The sequence below is a fragment of the Scyliorhinus torazame genome, chromosome 1 (assembly GCF_047496885.1).
Source record: "Scyliorhinus torazame isolate Kashiwa2021f chromosome 1, sScyTor2.1, whole genome shotgun sequence".
Classification (NCBI taxonomy): domain Eukaryota; kingdom Metazoa; phylum Chordata; class Chondrichthyes; order Carcharhiniformes; family Scyliorhinidae; genus Scyliorhinus; species Scyliorhinus torazame.
In genome coordinates this window covers 244,789,912-244,805,963 of record NC_092707.1, presented here as the reverse complement: position 1 = coordinate 244,805,963, position 16,052 = coordinate 244,789,912, and the positions used below count along the sequence as shown (strand labels likewise).

The window sequence follows — 16,052 nt, the reverse complement described above, 5'->3', positions numbered from 1 at the left end:
AGGACGGCAGAGGAGAGGGTTGAGGAGCTTTGGAAGCCATATTTTCAGCATCACGTGTATGGCAGAAGAGGAGGTTGCCTGGACATGTTGGAGAATCAGTACCCCAGGTGACTTTGCCTCTATAGGCAGATGATCACGCAAATACCTAAATCTCCCTCTAGCTACCTTAAATGGTAGTGCTCCTGAATTGGTCTTCCGCCCCACCGCATTCACCGGACGAACACCTAGCTCTTCCCAACTTTCAGCTTATACCCGGAGAAGGCCCCAAACCTCTCTAACAGGCCCATGATTCTACCCATACTCTCCAGTGGGACTGACACAAACAACAATAGGTGGTCTGCATACAACGACATCTGGTGCTCCCTGCCCCTCCTCACAATCCCTCATCACTCAGCAGACCCCTGAAGGATTAATGTTAAGGGTTCAATCGTCAGCACAAATAATAATGGCAACAGCAGGCACCCCTGTCTCGTTCCCCTGTGCAACCCAAAGCCTAGTGAACTCATCTCGTTCACACTTGCCACCAAGGATGCACACAAAAGACGCACCCATGCCACAAACTTCGGCCCAAACCCAAACCTTCCCAGAATTTAGAACAGTTACCTCCATTCTACCGGGTCAAAGGCCTTCTCTGCATCCATAGATTCAATAACCTCCGGTGCTGCTTCCCTGACGGAGTCATAACTAATTCAACAGCCTCCTGTTGTTACTGGATTGCTGCCTACCCTTCACAAAACCCGTTTGATCCTCGGAGAGCACCCCTGGCACATACCACTCCATCTTACCTGCCAACACCTTCGCCAATGCTTTCATGTCCATATTTGACAAAGCCATGGGCATGCATGACCCACACTCCAGCAGTTCCTTCCCTTCTTTGGAATCAATGTTATCGATGCCTGTGACAGCATCGCTGGCAGCTCCCCCTGTCCACCACCTCACTAAACATCCCCAACAGGTGAGGGGCCAACTCTGTTGCAAACACTTCATAAGATTCGGCCGGAAATCCGTCTGGCCCCAGGGCCTTCCCCCACCTGCATTCCCCTGATAATATCCTTCAGCCCCAGAGACTCCTCCAATGCCTGCCCCTTCTCTTCCTCCAACTCTGGGAACTCCAACTTGTCCAAGAATCGTCCCATATCCCCCTCTTCTCCACCCAGCTCGGCCTTATACCACTTCTCGCAAGACCCCCTGAACACCTCGTTTATCCTCCCCGGCTCCAACACCACCTCCCCATTCTCTGCCTGCACCCTTAAAATTTCCCTAGACGCCGCCTGCTGCTGCAGCTGGTGGGCCAACATGTGGCTCGCCTTCGCTCTGTACTCATACTGCACCCCCCTTGCCATCCGCAGCTGTCCCATCTCTTTGCCCATCGTCGACCTATCAAACTGACCCTGCAGCCTTTCTTCTCCGCCAACAACTCCTTCGTGCGGGCCTCCCCGAGTATCTCCCATCCACCTCAACTATCTCGTCCAACAGCCGCCAGGGCTCCTCCCTCCTCCTTCTATCCCTGTGAGCCTTGAATGAAATCATGTCCTCTCGAACCACCGCCTTCAATGCTTCTCATAACGTGGCCGCCGACACCTTCCCTTTCTGATTGCAATCCACATAATTCCCAATCGTCAGTCTCACCAAGGGACCAGAATCCAACCTCCACCCAGGCCTCTGCACCTGCCCCGAACGAAGCCTAACCTCCAACATGGACCGAAATCACAATTTCCACATACTCCACCCCCACCACCCTCATCAACGCCGCCAGACTCACCACAAAGAAATTGATTCTAGAATACACCTTATACACGTGCAAAAAGGAGTACTCCCTCCCTCCTGGGTTCCTGAGCCCTCACGGATACACAATCCCATAGGCTCCATAAACCCTCCCAACACTTTTGCCATTCTTGAACTTCCCATCGACTTGAGGCTCGATCTGTCCACCTTCAACTCAATTACACAGTTAAAATCTCTGCCCATAATCAGTTGGTGCATATCCAAGTCCGGGGTCGCACCCAGTGATCCCTTTACAAACCCCACATCATCCCAGTTAGGCGCAAAACGTTGACTAACACCACTGTCGCCGTCCCTTCCAGCACCCACTCATTGTCACATTGCTCTACCCCCCACCAAGTCCCCCACTTCTCTGGCCCCCACAAATCCCGTCCTCTTGTTCAACAAAATGGCCGCCCCTTCGACTTCAAATCAAACCCTGAGTGAAATACTTGCCCCACTAATCCCTTCCTCAGCCTAATCTGATCCTTCACCTAGAACTGTGTCTCCTGTAGAAAAATCACCTCCACTCTCAAACCCCTCAGGCGTGCAAAACCCCGGGAACTCTTGACCAGTCCTTTCAGCCCCCGGACATTCCACGTCATGACTCTTACCGGAGGCTTACACCTCCATTCCCCTCTCCTGTCCACCGTTACCCCCACCAGTTCTGTCTCACTTAAACTCGCCCTGAACCGAGCCAATCCAAGGTGGTCCCCCTCTCCGCCCATGACCACGCTCAACCTCCCATCCTGCCACGTCACATTCCCCCCCTCTTTGGCAACACAAACCACCGTAAACCCAACTTTTGCCAGCTTATCCCCTCCATCCTTCACCCTTCAGTTCTCCTCCAACTTATGGTCCCTCATAAAGCCGTTCACCTCCTCTGGCATCTCAAAATAATACTCCCGACCGGCGAATGTTGGGTATAGCACCCCAAAATGAATCTTCCGTCTGTACAACGCAGCCTTGACCTTGTTGAATCCTGCGCGCCTCTTCACCAGCTCCACGCCATTGTCTTCGTAAATCCAGGCTCAATTACCCTCCCATTCATAGACTTGCTTCACCCTGACCCACCTCAGGATCTTCTCCTTGTCCACGAACTTGTGCATCCACACAATCACCTCCCGCAGCGGCTCCCCTGCTCTCGGGATTCTGCCTCATGGACCTGTGGGCCCAATCCACCTCTGGGGCTTTGTCCAGCACCTTCTCCTCCACCAGCCCGGCCAGCATCCTCGAAACGTACTTTTTGGCGCTCATTCCTTCCACACCCTCAGGCAGACCCACAATCCGCAAGTTCAGCCACCTGGACCTGTTCTCCTGCTCCTCTACCTTCACCTGCAGCAACTTACATAGATCCCCCAGGATCCCACCTCTGCCTCCAAGGACACAATCCGATCACTCTGATCGGACTCCACCTTCTCCACCTCACATATCGCCGCCCCTTGCGCCTCGAGGCACTTCTTCCCCCGATCCAACGACCCTCGCAGAGATGCCACTGTCCCCTCAAACGCCTTCGACCAGTCACTGTGCATCTCCTTCCTCCGCTGGCAAAATTCCTCCTTGTTGATACTCATCAATTGCTCGATCTGAGGCTTTCCCACCGATGACAACCCTTCCCCCTCCGCCATTCTCACAATTTCTGCAGCGCCACAGGACCCGTCCAACTCCATAGCCAGGTCTTTCATGGTCTTCAGCCAGGTCTGATAGCCCGTAAACATGCCGATCCAGGGGAGAATCTCTTCTCCTACACCTTCCGCCCCACGTTTCCGCCAAAACGACCCCGCTAATGGGTAAAAAATGCCAACTCCAACGCCTTGTGCGATCATTCACTCCATGGCTGGCACCGGAAGACTCGAGCAACTTCGGTTCTGGCCTGTCCCAAGAATCAGCTGCTGTGTTAGGTGGCCTCCTGCAAACATCAGCACACCACTGCATCTGCTAGGTCACTTTGCCATATTTGTGAGAGCTGAGCCGTACATACATTTCAAATAAATGGGGCCTCACAGGCCCAAAGTGGGATTCACCTCCATCGCTGGATTCCCACAGGAACAAGACATCAGTGATGGTGGCCATCAAGGTGCTGAGTGGGTGGCCAAAGTGATTCATCAGTAAGAAGGGCTTCCACTCTCTCAGTGTTCAGGTGATCCGCAATCACACAAAGAGCTTTATGTATTTGTTATCCTGACATTTGCCAATACACCTTCATCCTCCAGCAGTCCAGGGCTCCACAGCACTTATTGCACCATCCAAACTCCATGTATGGATTCTAGCATTCTTGAAGAGTCAGCAATTCACCCCCTTATGCGACCCCTCAGCTGAAGCCATCTGCGCACAAGGAATACCACTGATGAGACCACGGGGCTTCTGTGGTCCTGGTGCCTGGTCAGTTTTGAGTTCTGTAGGACACTCCTGTAAGGTTCTCAGGCATTGCAAGGCTTCCATTACATGCCCCTGTCGCGTACAAAGACTCACGAGAGACGAATAGAGATGAAGTCGATGAGGCGTTATTAAGCGTGACTTGTTCCCCGCAGTTCAGTAGCAGACTGGCCTGCGGGAGAGAACTCCTGGTTCTTATACTCCGCCTTCAGGGCGGAGCTAGAGGTCGACAGCCAACCAGGACCCGGGATCTGTCAGCCAATGACATCACGGCTTCACAGTCCCACATGACCCCTAATGCATACTACCACATTCACCCCTTGTTAAAAATGAACCCGGCGGGGTGGTGCTTCGCATGGTGGTAAGGGTTTACAAGGCTGGTTCTGGGAGGAAAACTTTTGCATGTCATCACAGTATGTACAGAGGTTTTTTTTGTTTTGAACTATTTACAGTAAAAAGGGGGAAAAAGAAAGAGTTCTCGTTAAAGTCCACAACATTGTAGTGTTACATCGATGCCACGAGTCGGTCGGGTGGTCTGTCGTCCTCGTCGATCGCCTCGGCCCCGATGGTGGTGCTTGTTCCCGTGTTGTCGTCTCCGGGAGCCTTACGGTTTCTGCTTCAGCTTCACTTCTGGTCGGACCTGGGAGGAGGACCGATCCTCCCGGGAAGGGGGCGCTCGCGGGGTGCGCCGGTGGCAGGGAGGGGGTGATTGGTGTCGGGGGGGTGTGCGTGTTGCCGACGGGCGCCAGATCTCGCAGGGAGACCGTGTCCTGTCGGCCGTCGGGGTACTCCACGTAAGCGTACTGCGGGTTCGCGTGGAGGAGGCGAACCCTCTCGACCAACGGGTCCGACTTGTGCGCCCGCACATGTTTTTGGAGCAAGATGGGTCCTGGGACCTCCAGCCAGGTCGGCAGCGACGTTCCAGAGGAGGACTTCCTGGGGAAGACGAGGAGGCGCTCATGAGGTATTTGGTTAGTGCTAGTACACAGTAGCGACCGGATGGAGTGGAGAGCGTCCGGGAGGACCTCCTGCCATCGTGAAACTGGGAGGTCCCTGGATCGTAGGGCCAGTAGGACGGTCTTCCAGACCGTGCCGTTCTCCCTCTCTACTTGCCCGTTCCCCCGGGGGTTGTAGCTGGTCGTCCTGCTTGAGGCTATACCGTTGCTGAGCAGGAACTGGCGCAGCTCGTCACTCATGAAGGAGGATCCCCTGTCGCTGTGGACGTATGCGGGGCAACCGAACAGTGTGAATATGGTGTTAAGGGCTTTAATGACTGTGGCCGCTGTCATGTCAAGGCAGGGGATGGCGAAGGGGAAACGGGAGTACTCGTCCACCACATTCAGGAAGTATGTGTTGCGGTCGGTGGAGGGGAGGGGCCCTTTGAAATCCAGACTAAGGCGTTCAAAGGGACAGGAAGCCTTGATCAGGTGCGCACCATCCAGCCTGAAAAAGTGCGGTTTGCACTCTGCGCAGATGTGGCAGTTCCTGGTGACTGTACGGACCTCCTCCACAGAGTAGGGGAGGTTGCGGGACTTTATAAAGTGGTAGAACCGAGTGACCCCCGGGTGGCAGAGGTCCTCGTGGAGGGTTTGGAGGCGGTTAATTTGTGCGATAGGGCATCGGACGGCTCGTTCAGCTTTCCGGGACGGTACAGGATCTCATAGTTGAAGGTGGAGAGCTCGATCCTCCACCTTAAGATCTTGTCGTTTTTAATTTTGCCCCGCTGTGCATTATCGAACATGAAGGCTACCGACCGTTGGTCCGTGAGGAGAGTGAATCTCCTGCCGGCCAGGTAATGCCTCCAATGTCGCACAGCTTCCACTATGGCTTGGGCTTCCTTTTCCACTGAGGAGTGGCGGATTTCTGAAGCGTGGAGGGTTCGGGAGAAAAAGACCACGGGCCTGCCCGCTTGGTTAAGGGTGGCCGCTAGAGCTACATCGGAGGCGTCGCTCTCGACCTGGAAGGGGAGGGACTCGTCGATGGCGCGCATCGTGGCCTTTGCGATATCCGCTTTGATGCGGCTGAAGGCCTGGCAAGCCTCTGTCGACAGAGGGAAGGCCGTGGTCTGTATTAGGGGGCGGGCCTTGTCTGCGTACTGGGGGACCCACTGGGCGTAATATGAAAAGAACCCCAGGCAGCGTTTCAGGGCTTTTGAGCAGTGCGGGAGGGGAAATTCCATGAGGGCGCGCATGCGTTCGGGGTCGGGGCCTATTATCCCATTGCGCACTACATATCCCAAGATGGCTAGCCGGTTTGTGCTAAAAACGCACTTGTCCTCGTTGTATGTGAGGTTCAAGGCTTTAGCGGTCTGGAGGAATTTTTGGAGGTTGGCGTCGTGGTCCTGCTGATCGTGGCCGCAGATGGTTACGTTGTCGAGGTACGGGAACGTGGCCTGCAACCCGTGTTGATCAACCATTCGGTCCATCTCTCGTTGGAAGACCGAGACCCCGTTTGTGACGCCAAATGGGACCCTTAGGAAGTGGTATAATCGCCCGTCTGCCTCGAAGGCTGTGTACTTGCGGTTACTTGGGCGGATGGGGAGCTGATGGTAGGCGGACTTGAGGTCCACGGTGGAGAAGACCTTATATTGGGCAATCCGATTGACCATGTCGGATATGCGGGGGAGAGGGTACGCATCTAGTTGTGTGTACCTGTTGATGGTCTGGCTATAGTCTATGATCATCCTTTGCTTCTCCCCTGTCTTTACTACTACCACCTGTGCTCTCCAGGGACTGTTGCTGGCCTGGATTATGCCTTCCTTCAGTAGCCGCTGGACTTCGGACCGAATGAATGTCCGGTCCTGGGCGCTGTACCGTCTGCTCCTAGTGGCGACAGGTTTGCAATCCGGGGTGAGGTTTGCAAACAAGGATGGGGGCTCAACCTTGAGGGTTGCGAGGCCGCAGATAGTGAGTGGGGGTATTGGGCCGCCGAATTGGAAGGTCAGGCTCTGCAGATTGCACTGGAAGTCTAATCCCAGTAATGTGGGCGCGCAGAGTTGGGGAAGGACGTAGAGCCTGTAGTTTTTAAACTCCCTCCCTTGCACCGTTAGGGTCACTATGCAGAAGCCTTTAATCTGTACGGAGTGGGATCCTGCAGCTTGGGAAATCTTTTGCGCACTGGGATGGATGGTCAAAAAACAGCGTCTTACCGTGTCGGGGTGGATGAAGCTTTCCGTGCTCCCGGAGTCGACCAGGCATGGTGTCTCGTGCCCGTTTATCAGCACCGTTGTTGTCGTCGTCTGGAGCGTCCGGGGCCGTGCTTGGCCAAGTGTCATTGAGGCCAGACGTGATCGTAGTGCTTGAGCGTCTTCCTCGAACCCCGTGGAGCCGTCGACACTGAGGTCCGTTGTTGCCGTCCAAGATGGCAGCGGGGGTGAACAAGATGGCGGCGGGGGTGAACAAAATGGCCGCCCCCATGCATCACACATGGCTGGGGGGGTCACAAGATGGCGGCGGGGGTGGACAAAATGGCCGTCCCCATGCGTCGCACAGGTCTGGGGGGTCCCAAGATGGCGGCGCCCCTCCTCCCCTCGTGGTGGCCGGGACCCAAAATGGCGGTGCCTGCGGGTCGCACATGGGGCGCTGGGGGGGTTGGGGAGCGTTAGAAACGCGCAGGTCACCTTGTTCTCCGGGGACAGCGGTGGCCGGGACCCAAACTGGTTGCGCCTGCCGGTCGTACATGGGGCGCTGGACAGCGGTGGCCGGGACCCAAACTGGTTGCGCCTGCGGGTCGTACATGGGGTGCTGGGGGGGTTGGGGAGCGTTAGAAGCGCGCAGGACTCCTTGTTCTCCGGGGACAGCGGCGACCTCCCGGGACCGGCACACAGCCGCGAAATGGCCCTTTTTCCCGCAGCTCTTACAACTCGCTACGCGGGCCGGGCAGCGCTGCCGGGGGTGTTTCGCCTGGCCGCAGAAATAGCAGCGGGTTCCCCCAGGACGACTTGGCGTCTGAACCGCGCAAGCCTGTGGGGTGGGGGGGAGGGGGGGGGGTTTGTCGCGACGGGGGTCCACGGAGCCCAAGAGGCTGCCGCGCGGTCGGAGCCGTAGGCGCGGGCGTTTGGCGCGGCCACATCCAGGGAGGCTGCAAGGGCCCGTGCCTCTGAGAGTCCTAGCGACTCTTTTTCTAAAAGTCTTTGGCGGAGTTGGGAAGAGTTCATACCAGCCACAAAAGCATCACGCATTAACATGTCCGTGTGTTCCATCGCGTTTACCGGCGGGCAGCTGCAGGCCCATCCCAAAATTAGTAGCGCGACGTAGAATTCATCTATCGATTCTCCGGGACTTTGCCGTCTCGTTGCGAGTTGGTAGCGTGCGTAGATCTGGTTCACTGGGCGAACATAGATGCTTTTTAGTGCTGCGAACGCCGTCTGGAAATCCTCTGCGTCTTCGATGAGAGGGAAAATTTCCCGGCTTACCCTCGAGTGCAGGACCTGTAGTTTCTGGTCTTCTGTGACCCGGCCGGGGGCCGTTCTGAGGTAGGCCTCGAGACAAGTCTGCCAGTGTTTGAAAACTGCTGCTGAGTTCACTGCGTGGGGACTGATCCTCAGGCATTCCGGGATGATCCTGAGCTCCATAGTTCTTTAAGCACGCTTAATAAATTGTAGCGCACAAAGACTCACGAGAGACGAATAGAGATGAAGTCGATGAGGCTTTATTAAGCGTGACGTGTTCCCCGCAGTTCAGTAGCAGACTGGCCTGCGGGGGAGAACTCCTGGTTCTTATACTCCGCCTTCAGGGCGGAGCTAGAGGTCAACAGCCAACCAGGACCCGGGATCTGTCAGCCAATGACATCACAGCTTCACAGTCCCACATGACCCCTAATGCATACTACCACAGCCCCCCCCCCCCCCCCCAAACCCTGTGAGGAGTCTATGTGATGAGATGTTAGATCAATGCAACTCATCAGGGGAGGTGGAAATGGTGGCGGAAGAGGGGGAAGAAGGTGGAGAGCAGAACATTGCCCATACTGAGCAGGGGGAGGCCGGAATCAAGTCAGCAGCCGAAACTCCTATTGGGATGACATATCGGGAATAGATTCAGGCACATTTCACTTGAGTGCTCCCATTGTGAGAAAACTTTCATTAAACGTAAAACCTTGAATAGTTCCTGTACAACTGGCAACGTGTGGAACACATTTCGCCATCAGCCTCAGTGAGCACATCCTTCCCCACTTTCCCCAATAAAGGATGGACTCACTCCCACACCAGGGATTATGGCTCAAAGCCTCCAGTGTTACTAATAAATCACAAAGTACAGAATCACCAATGAAATTAACCCAAGTGAACGACTCAGTGAAAAGACCCGTGTGGTGGCTTCTCTCATAACCCCTTCAACACAGTTCCCCCTCCCCGACACAACCACCCTTGTGGATTTGGGAGGGACAGCCTGCTTGCATGTGTCTGCTTGTGACTGAAAGGCACGTGGCAGTCATCAGATGTAGATTTGTGTAGATTAAGGGGATGGTGCACATGTCTGACCTTCTGACAGAATGTCAACACCTCGGATGCATTGAGAAACCTCAGCTCTGCCGGAGATGCAGCTGTCACAGGTGAGTTCTTATGATACGAGTCATGGCTATCGTTACTCTTCGATCGTCTTCAAAAGCTGGTGCTCTTATTAAAATGCTTCCTGTCATCACAGCAAGTGCCTGTTCCCATAGCCTGTTTCCAATGTATGTGAATCTGGCCCAGAAACCTGTGTTAACACACTCAGAGTGACATCGAAACAAACCTGTTGGACTTTAACCTGGTGTTGTAAGACTTCGTACTGTACACACTCAGAGTCATAGAGTTATTCAGTTTATACAGCACAGAAAGGCACTTCGGCCCATTGTGTTCATCCTGGCCATCACGCACCTATTTATTCTAACCCCATCTCCCTGCACTTGATCTGTGACCTTGTGTGCTATGGGCCGGGATTCTCCGAGCCCGCACTGGGACGGAGAATCGCCAGTCACACTGGAAATTGCCGCCATGCCGCTCCGACGCAATTCTCCTGCGACCGGAGAATCGGCGCCAGTCGCACGCGGTTGGCGCAGTGCCGGTCAGGGGCCGTTCAAAACAGCCAGGGGGCTACCGATCGGCGGGCGCACGCGATCTGGAGGGGGCCTACCTCTTTCTGCGTGGGCCTGCTGTGTGACTCCACCACGTTGCGCGGCGCGGAAACGGCCACCACGCACATGCGCCAACGCGGACACGGCCACCACGCGCCTGCGCGGACCTGCGCTGGCAGTGCAGGGTCACGTATCGGCGCCAGAGCAGCGCACAGCACTCCTGTCATGGTGCTGGCTCCTGTAGCCCACTGAAGCGCCGGGCCAGGAGGCCCGTTGACACCGGTGTGCAGCACTCTGGTGTTTACGCCGGCGCCAGCACTTGGCCGGGATTTCGGAGAATCCCGGCCATGATGTTTTGAGTGCTCATCTAAATGTTTCTTAAATGTTGAGAGGATTTCTGCCTCTACCACCCTTTCAAGCAATGAGTTCCAGATTCCCACCACCCTCTGGGTGAAAAACCTTTCCTCAAATCCCTTCTAAACCTCCCACCCCTCACCTTAAATTATGGCCCCTGGATATTTATTTATGGTAACTGGGAATGACTGCTTCTCCAACGGCTGACATATTCCTACCCTGCTTGACAGCTACAGCCAGAATTTTGTATGAATGGGCATTCATAGGCTGAGGGTAGCCAATGCAATTCACAGACTGCAGTCAAGTGATTACCGCTGAATAAATGATTGTTTCTACCTGTAATTTGCCAGGATCTTGGTGGATTATTGTACATCCTGGATGCCAAACTGGGAAGGACACAGTGCAGGAAGGGAGCTGATGAAAATTTGACATCTTGCTCCAGCACCGAGGTAGCAGGACTCGCTAAGGTAAGCGACACTCTATCTGGAGACAGTGGATCATTAACTGAGGCATTGTGTGAGTTTGGGGTGTAGATCTGGATGAAAAAATGGAACCAGCGAAGAATTTTCCCACATACCTGAGACTACGGTCTTCTTTCCACACAAAACACATGAAGAAAGTTTGAGGAACAATGAAGAGGGGAGAACAGCAAATACATGGTATCATCACTGGGGAACTCAAGAGTCGAACAGTGTGCTGTACCATGATGATCCTTAATGTGAGGCATCGACAAATAATGTCCATGAGAAGAGAACATAGAACATAGAAAATACAGCACAGAACAGGCCCTTCGGCCCACGATGTTGTGCCGAACCTTTGTCCTAGATTAATCATAGATTATCATTGAATCTACAGTGCAGAAGGAGGCCACCCGGCCCCCCGAGTCTGCACCAGCTCTTGGAAAGACCACCCTACCCAAACTCAACACCTCCACCCAACACCAAGGGCAATTTGGACATTAAGGGCAATTTATCATTGGCCAATTCACCTAACCCGCACATCTTTGGATTGTGGGAGGAAACCGGAGCACCCGGAGGAAACCCACGCAGACACGGGGAGGACGTGCAGACTCCGCACAGACAGTGACCCAAGCCGGAATCGAACCTGGGACCCTGGAGCTGTGAAGCAATTGTGCTATCCACAATGCTACCGTGCTGCCCTTGAGAACAAATAAATCTACACTATATCATTTAACCGTAATCCATGTACCTATCCAATAGCTGCTTGAAGGTCCCTAATGTTTCCGACTCAACTACTTCCACAGGCAGTGCATTCCATGCCCCCACTACTCTCTGGGTAAAGAACCTACCTCTGATATCCCTCCTATATCTTCCACCTTTCACCTTAAATTTATGTCCCCTTGTAATGGTTTGTTCCACCCGGGGAAAAAGTCTCTGACTGTCTACTCTATCTATTCCCCTGATCATCTTATAAACCTCTATCAAGTCGCCCCTCATCCTTCTCCGTTCTAATGAGAAAAGGCCTAGCACCCTCAACCTTTCCTCGTAAGACCTACTCTCCATTCCAGGCAACATCCTGGTAAATCTTCTTTGCACCTTTTCCAAAGCTTCCACATCCTTCCTAAAATGAGGTGACCAGAACTGTACACAGTACTCCAAATGTGGCCTTACCAAAGTTTTGTACAGCTGCATCATCACCTCACGGCTCTTAAATTCAATCCCTCTGTTAATGAACGCGAGCACACCATAGGCCTTCTTCACAGCTCTATCCACTTGAGTGGCAACTTTCAAAGATGTATGAACATAGACCCCAAGATCTCTCTGCTCCTCCACATTGCCAAGAACTCTACCGTTAACCCTGTATTCCGCATTCATATTTGTCCTTCCAAAATGGACAACCTCACACTTTTCAGGGTTAAACTCCATCTGCCACTTCTCAGCCCAGCTCTGCATCCTATCTATGTCTCTTTGCAGCCGACAACAGCCCTCCTTACTATCCACAACTCCACCAATCTTCGTATCGTCTGCAAATTTACTGACCCACCCTTCAACTCCCTCATCCAAGTCATTAATGAAAATCACAAACAGCAGAGGACCCAGAACTGATCCCTGCGGTACGCCACTGGTAACTGGGATCCAGGCTGAATATTTGCCATCCACCACCACTCTCTGACTTCTATCGGTTAGCCAGTTCGTTATCCAACTGGCCAAATTTCCCACTATCCCATGCCTCCTTACTTTCTGCATAAGCCTACCATGGGGAACTTGATCAAATGCCTTACTAAAATCCATGTACACTACATCCACTGCTTTACCTTCATCCACATGCTTGGTCACCTCCTCAAAGAAGATTGATAAAAGAATCTGAAAGGGAAATGTGATCAAGTGGGGTACGAGTGAGCTGACCAAGAAAGCACGTAGACAACAAATATAAACAACGGAGCACAGACAGGAAGAAAAAGGGAAGTGCAGAAAATGTAAAAGAAAGAAGCAGAGTGAATCTAAAGTTAAATGAAATAAAAGATTGAGTGAGTGATACTTCATTAAAATATGTGGACAGCACGGTAGCATTGTGGTTAACACAATTGCTTCATAGCTCCAGGGTCCCAGGTTCGATTCCGGTTTGGGTCACTGTCTGTGCGGAGTCTGCACGTTCTCCCCGTGTGTGCGTGGGTTTCCTCCGGGTGCTCCAGTTTCCTCCAACAGTCCAAAGATGTGCAGATTAGGTGGATTGGCCGTGCTAAAATTGCCCTTAGTGTTGGGTGGGGTTACTGGGTTCTGGGGATAGGGTGGAGGTGTTGACCTTGGATAGGGTGCTCTTTCAAAGAGCCGGTGCAGACTTGATGGGCCGAATGGCCTCCTTCTGCACTAAGTTCTATGATCTATATGTATTTTCTCGATTGCTTGTTGAAGTGTGAGAAGACATTACAAAAAGAAAGGTTTGTATTTAAAAGCCGTCGTCCACAGCATCGCTGAGCATTTTACAGCTGATTAATGACTGAGGAATAACTAACGGCCAGGACACTGGGAAAACTGCGCCTCTTCTGTAGGGACACGGAATGTTTTACATTCACCGAACGACAAGGCCTCAGTTTATACATCTCATTCTGGAAGGATTCTGGAAGGCTCCAGACTCCTACCCAGACAAAATATTGCAGATGCTGGAAATGTGAAAAAGCCTCCAGAAAATTCTAGAAATACTCAGCAGGTCAAGCAGCATCCAAGGAGACCGAAATATCGAGACACAGCTTTCATTTCTTCAATCGTTCCAATACCACAGCCTTTGGCCTGGTGCCGCCAGTTCTTTTGTCATTTAATCTCTCTGGTCTTCCACTGACCTTCTCTATTGTCCTCTGCACACCCCCCCCCCACCCCCCCACCCCGCCACCCACCCCTCCACCACCTACCCCCGGCCCCTTCAGTTGCTTAAAACCTTTTGCATTTCTAACCTTTGCCTGTTCTGATGAGAGGCCACAGGCTTAACTCTGTTTTCCCCTCCACAGAGGCTGCTTTACCTGCTGAATATTTCCGACATTTTAATTTTTTTAACTGTTTTTATTTCTGAAGTTCCCTCAGGAAGAAGACTGAAATATTACTCAAGTCTCATGTGTGGGACTTGAGCCCATACCCTTCTGACTCAGAGGCAAAAATCAACTGAACTCTGGCTACCGCATTGAGGTACCCTCAATAACGACGCTTAGAGTATAAACGGTAAAGAAGGCTTTATTAGCCTAAGAACTATGCTAGAGCTGAGACATGTGCTGACTGCTGCACAGCCCATGAGGCAGCCCTTTATATATGGCTCACAGATGGGCGGAGCCAGAGGCGGAGTCCCCAGGGTTCCAAGCCCGGTCTTAAAGGGGACATCACCTTACATGATGATAAGGCAGTAACCGTTCATCACATTCACCCCCTGTTTAAATAGAGTCCGACGGGGTTAAGTGCCATCATAGGTCCATCCATCTCGGTGGCCGGATCGTCCTCATCGACTTCCTCAATTCGGGCGGTGGTGCGGCGGGCACGGACGTCCCGGTTGAGGGCACATCTGGGAGCACAGCGGTCGGAGCTTCGGTCCAGGTCGGGGCAGGGGGACTAGGCAGGGCCGGGGGTAGCGGTGCCGGCGCCGGCGGGGTGTGTAAAGGGGAGTCGCGCGGTAGGTGCAAAACCTCATATTGGTACCACAGCTATTCCAGGTGCACAAATATACAAGGGGTAGCAGCCAGAGTCGTAAGAATTAGCATTAGAAAGGCACAGCTTTGTAAGAAGAGAGTGCAAAATAACTTGGAGGCCAGTGCGGCCAATTTGCAGTCCACAGAGTTAAATCAAATACTCCGACTGTGTGAAGCTGTCAACTAGGAGCACAGAACTGCAAAGCTTTTCCTGAACATTTGACTTAATTTTAATTGGGAGAAATGTTCATGCTGACCGTAAGCTTTTCTCTGTCTATTACATGAAACAAAATGACCAGTACCTTCACGACACCCGAGGGAAGCCCAGTGTCAGTATCCAGCTGATCTTTATCAAACGAGACCTTATCAAACGTGCTGGCCAGTTTGAGTAAAGCTCCGACATTGCTCCATTAACCACCTATCTCCTCACTTTCTGCAAATGGTTTCAGTGCAAACACAATCAGAATCAGTTCAAATGAAAGCTGGGCTGAGACTGACAAATGTAAGTGTCTCGGCTCCAATTCACAAGGAGCAGACATGCTCAGGACCTCTGTGACTAAGGAGCAATGGGAGAGGCGAGAAAATTCCTCTGGGCTGCTCCCCGCTCCAACATTTACTCCCTGCAAAGTACAGGAGAAATTGGGATTTCTGGGAGAAAAGGAGCCGATCAGATAGATTCCCAGGTCAGAGAGGGGAAAAAAAGAAATTGCATCCATTCTAGGGTAAGAGGTGAAAGGGAAATGTGGCAACCAGTCTTGCTGGTTCCAATGAAATCATCTAAAACCCAGTGAAAATTGGAAATGTTTATCCTTGTTTTTCATTTCAGAAATTTCTTTGCCATTTTGAAGTTTTGAGTACTTTTTGGCGTGATGAAAAATACATTCTGCAAAGCAACTGCAAACCACTCAGCAGACAGGAGTGAACACGTGTGTTCCTTGTCACACTTTGACTCAACTCCAGAAACGTGACTAATTTCACAGCTGGCAAGGGGGCTGAGCTGTCGGAAATCTTCATATTAAACAATAAATTTGTCTACGCACCATAACGATTGCAGTTCTTATTCCGACTATCCATGGATTGTTAGGATACTGCCATTTCAGATCACCTGTTTTGGAAAGGGGCCATAGATCCCCATCTCTGAGGGTCATACCTGGGAGATACCCCAGAAGATGCACTCGGGGATTCCCCCCAAAGACCCCACATAAGGATTGCACTGGAATTGCCCCGGAGATTTAATCTTCCGAAGGGCAATTACCCTGCACCAGGGACCATCCAAAACCCCGATATAAATTGGAGACTTCTGATGGTTCCGATCCTCGTCACAGACAGTTACCCAGGAAAGGTTAGAAGAATGAAAACCAATTCTAACTTCTGGGTAACT

The 16,052-nt window shown here is 52.5% G+C and overlaps 1 protein-coding gene across 1 annotated transcript in view; it reads left to right on the top strand.

Moving 5' to 3' along the window:
* The window catches only part of LOC140386816 (cystatin-like), a 40,236-nt gene extending 24,520 nt beyond the window's left edge, over nucleotides 1-15,716 (top strand). The window contains exons 2-3 of the mRNA XM_072473214.1: nucleotides 10,893-11,009; nucleotides 15,498-15,716. Coding sequence (XP_072329315.1) covers nucleotides 10,893-11,009; nucleotides 15,498-15,593 — 213 coding nt within the window. The 3' untranslated portion in view covers nucleotides 15,594-15,716. The remainder of the gene's footprint in view (nucleotides 1-10,892; nucleotides 11,010-15,497) is intronic.
* The last annotated feature ends 336 nt before the right edge of the window (nucleotides 15,717-16,052 follow it).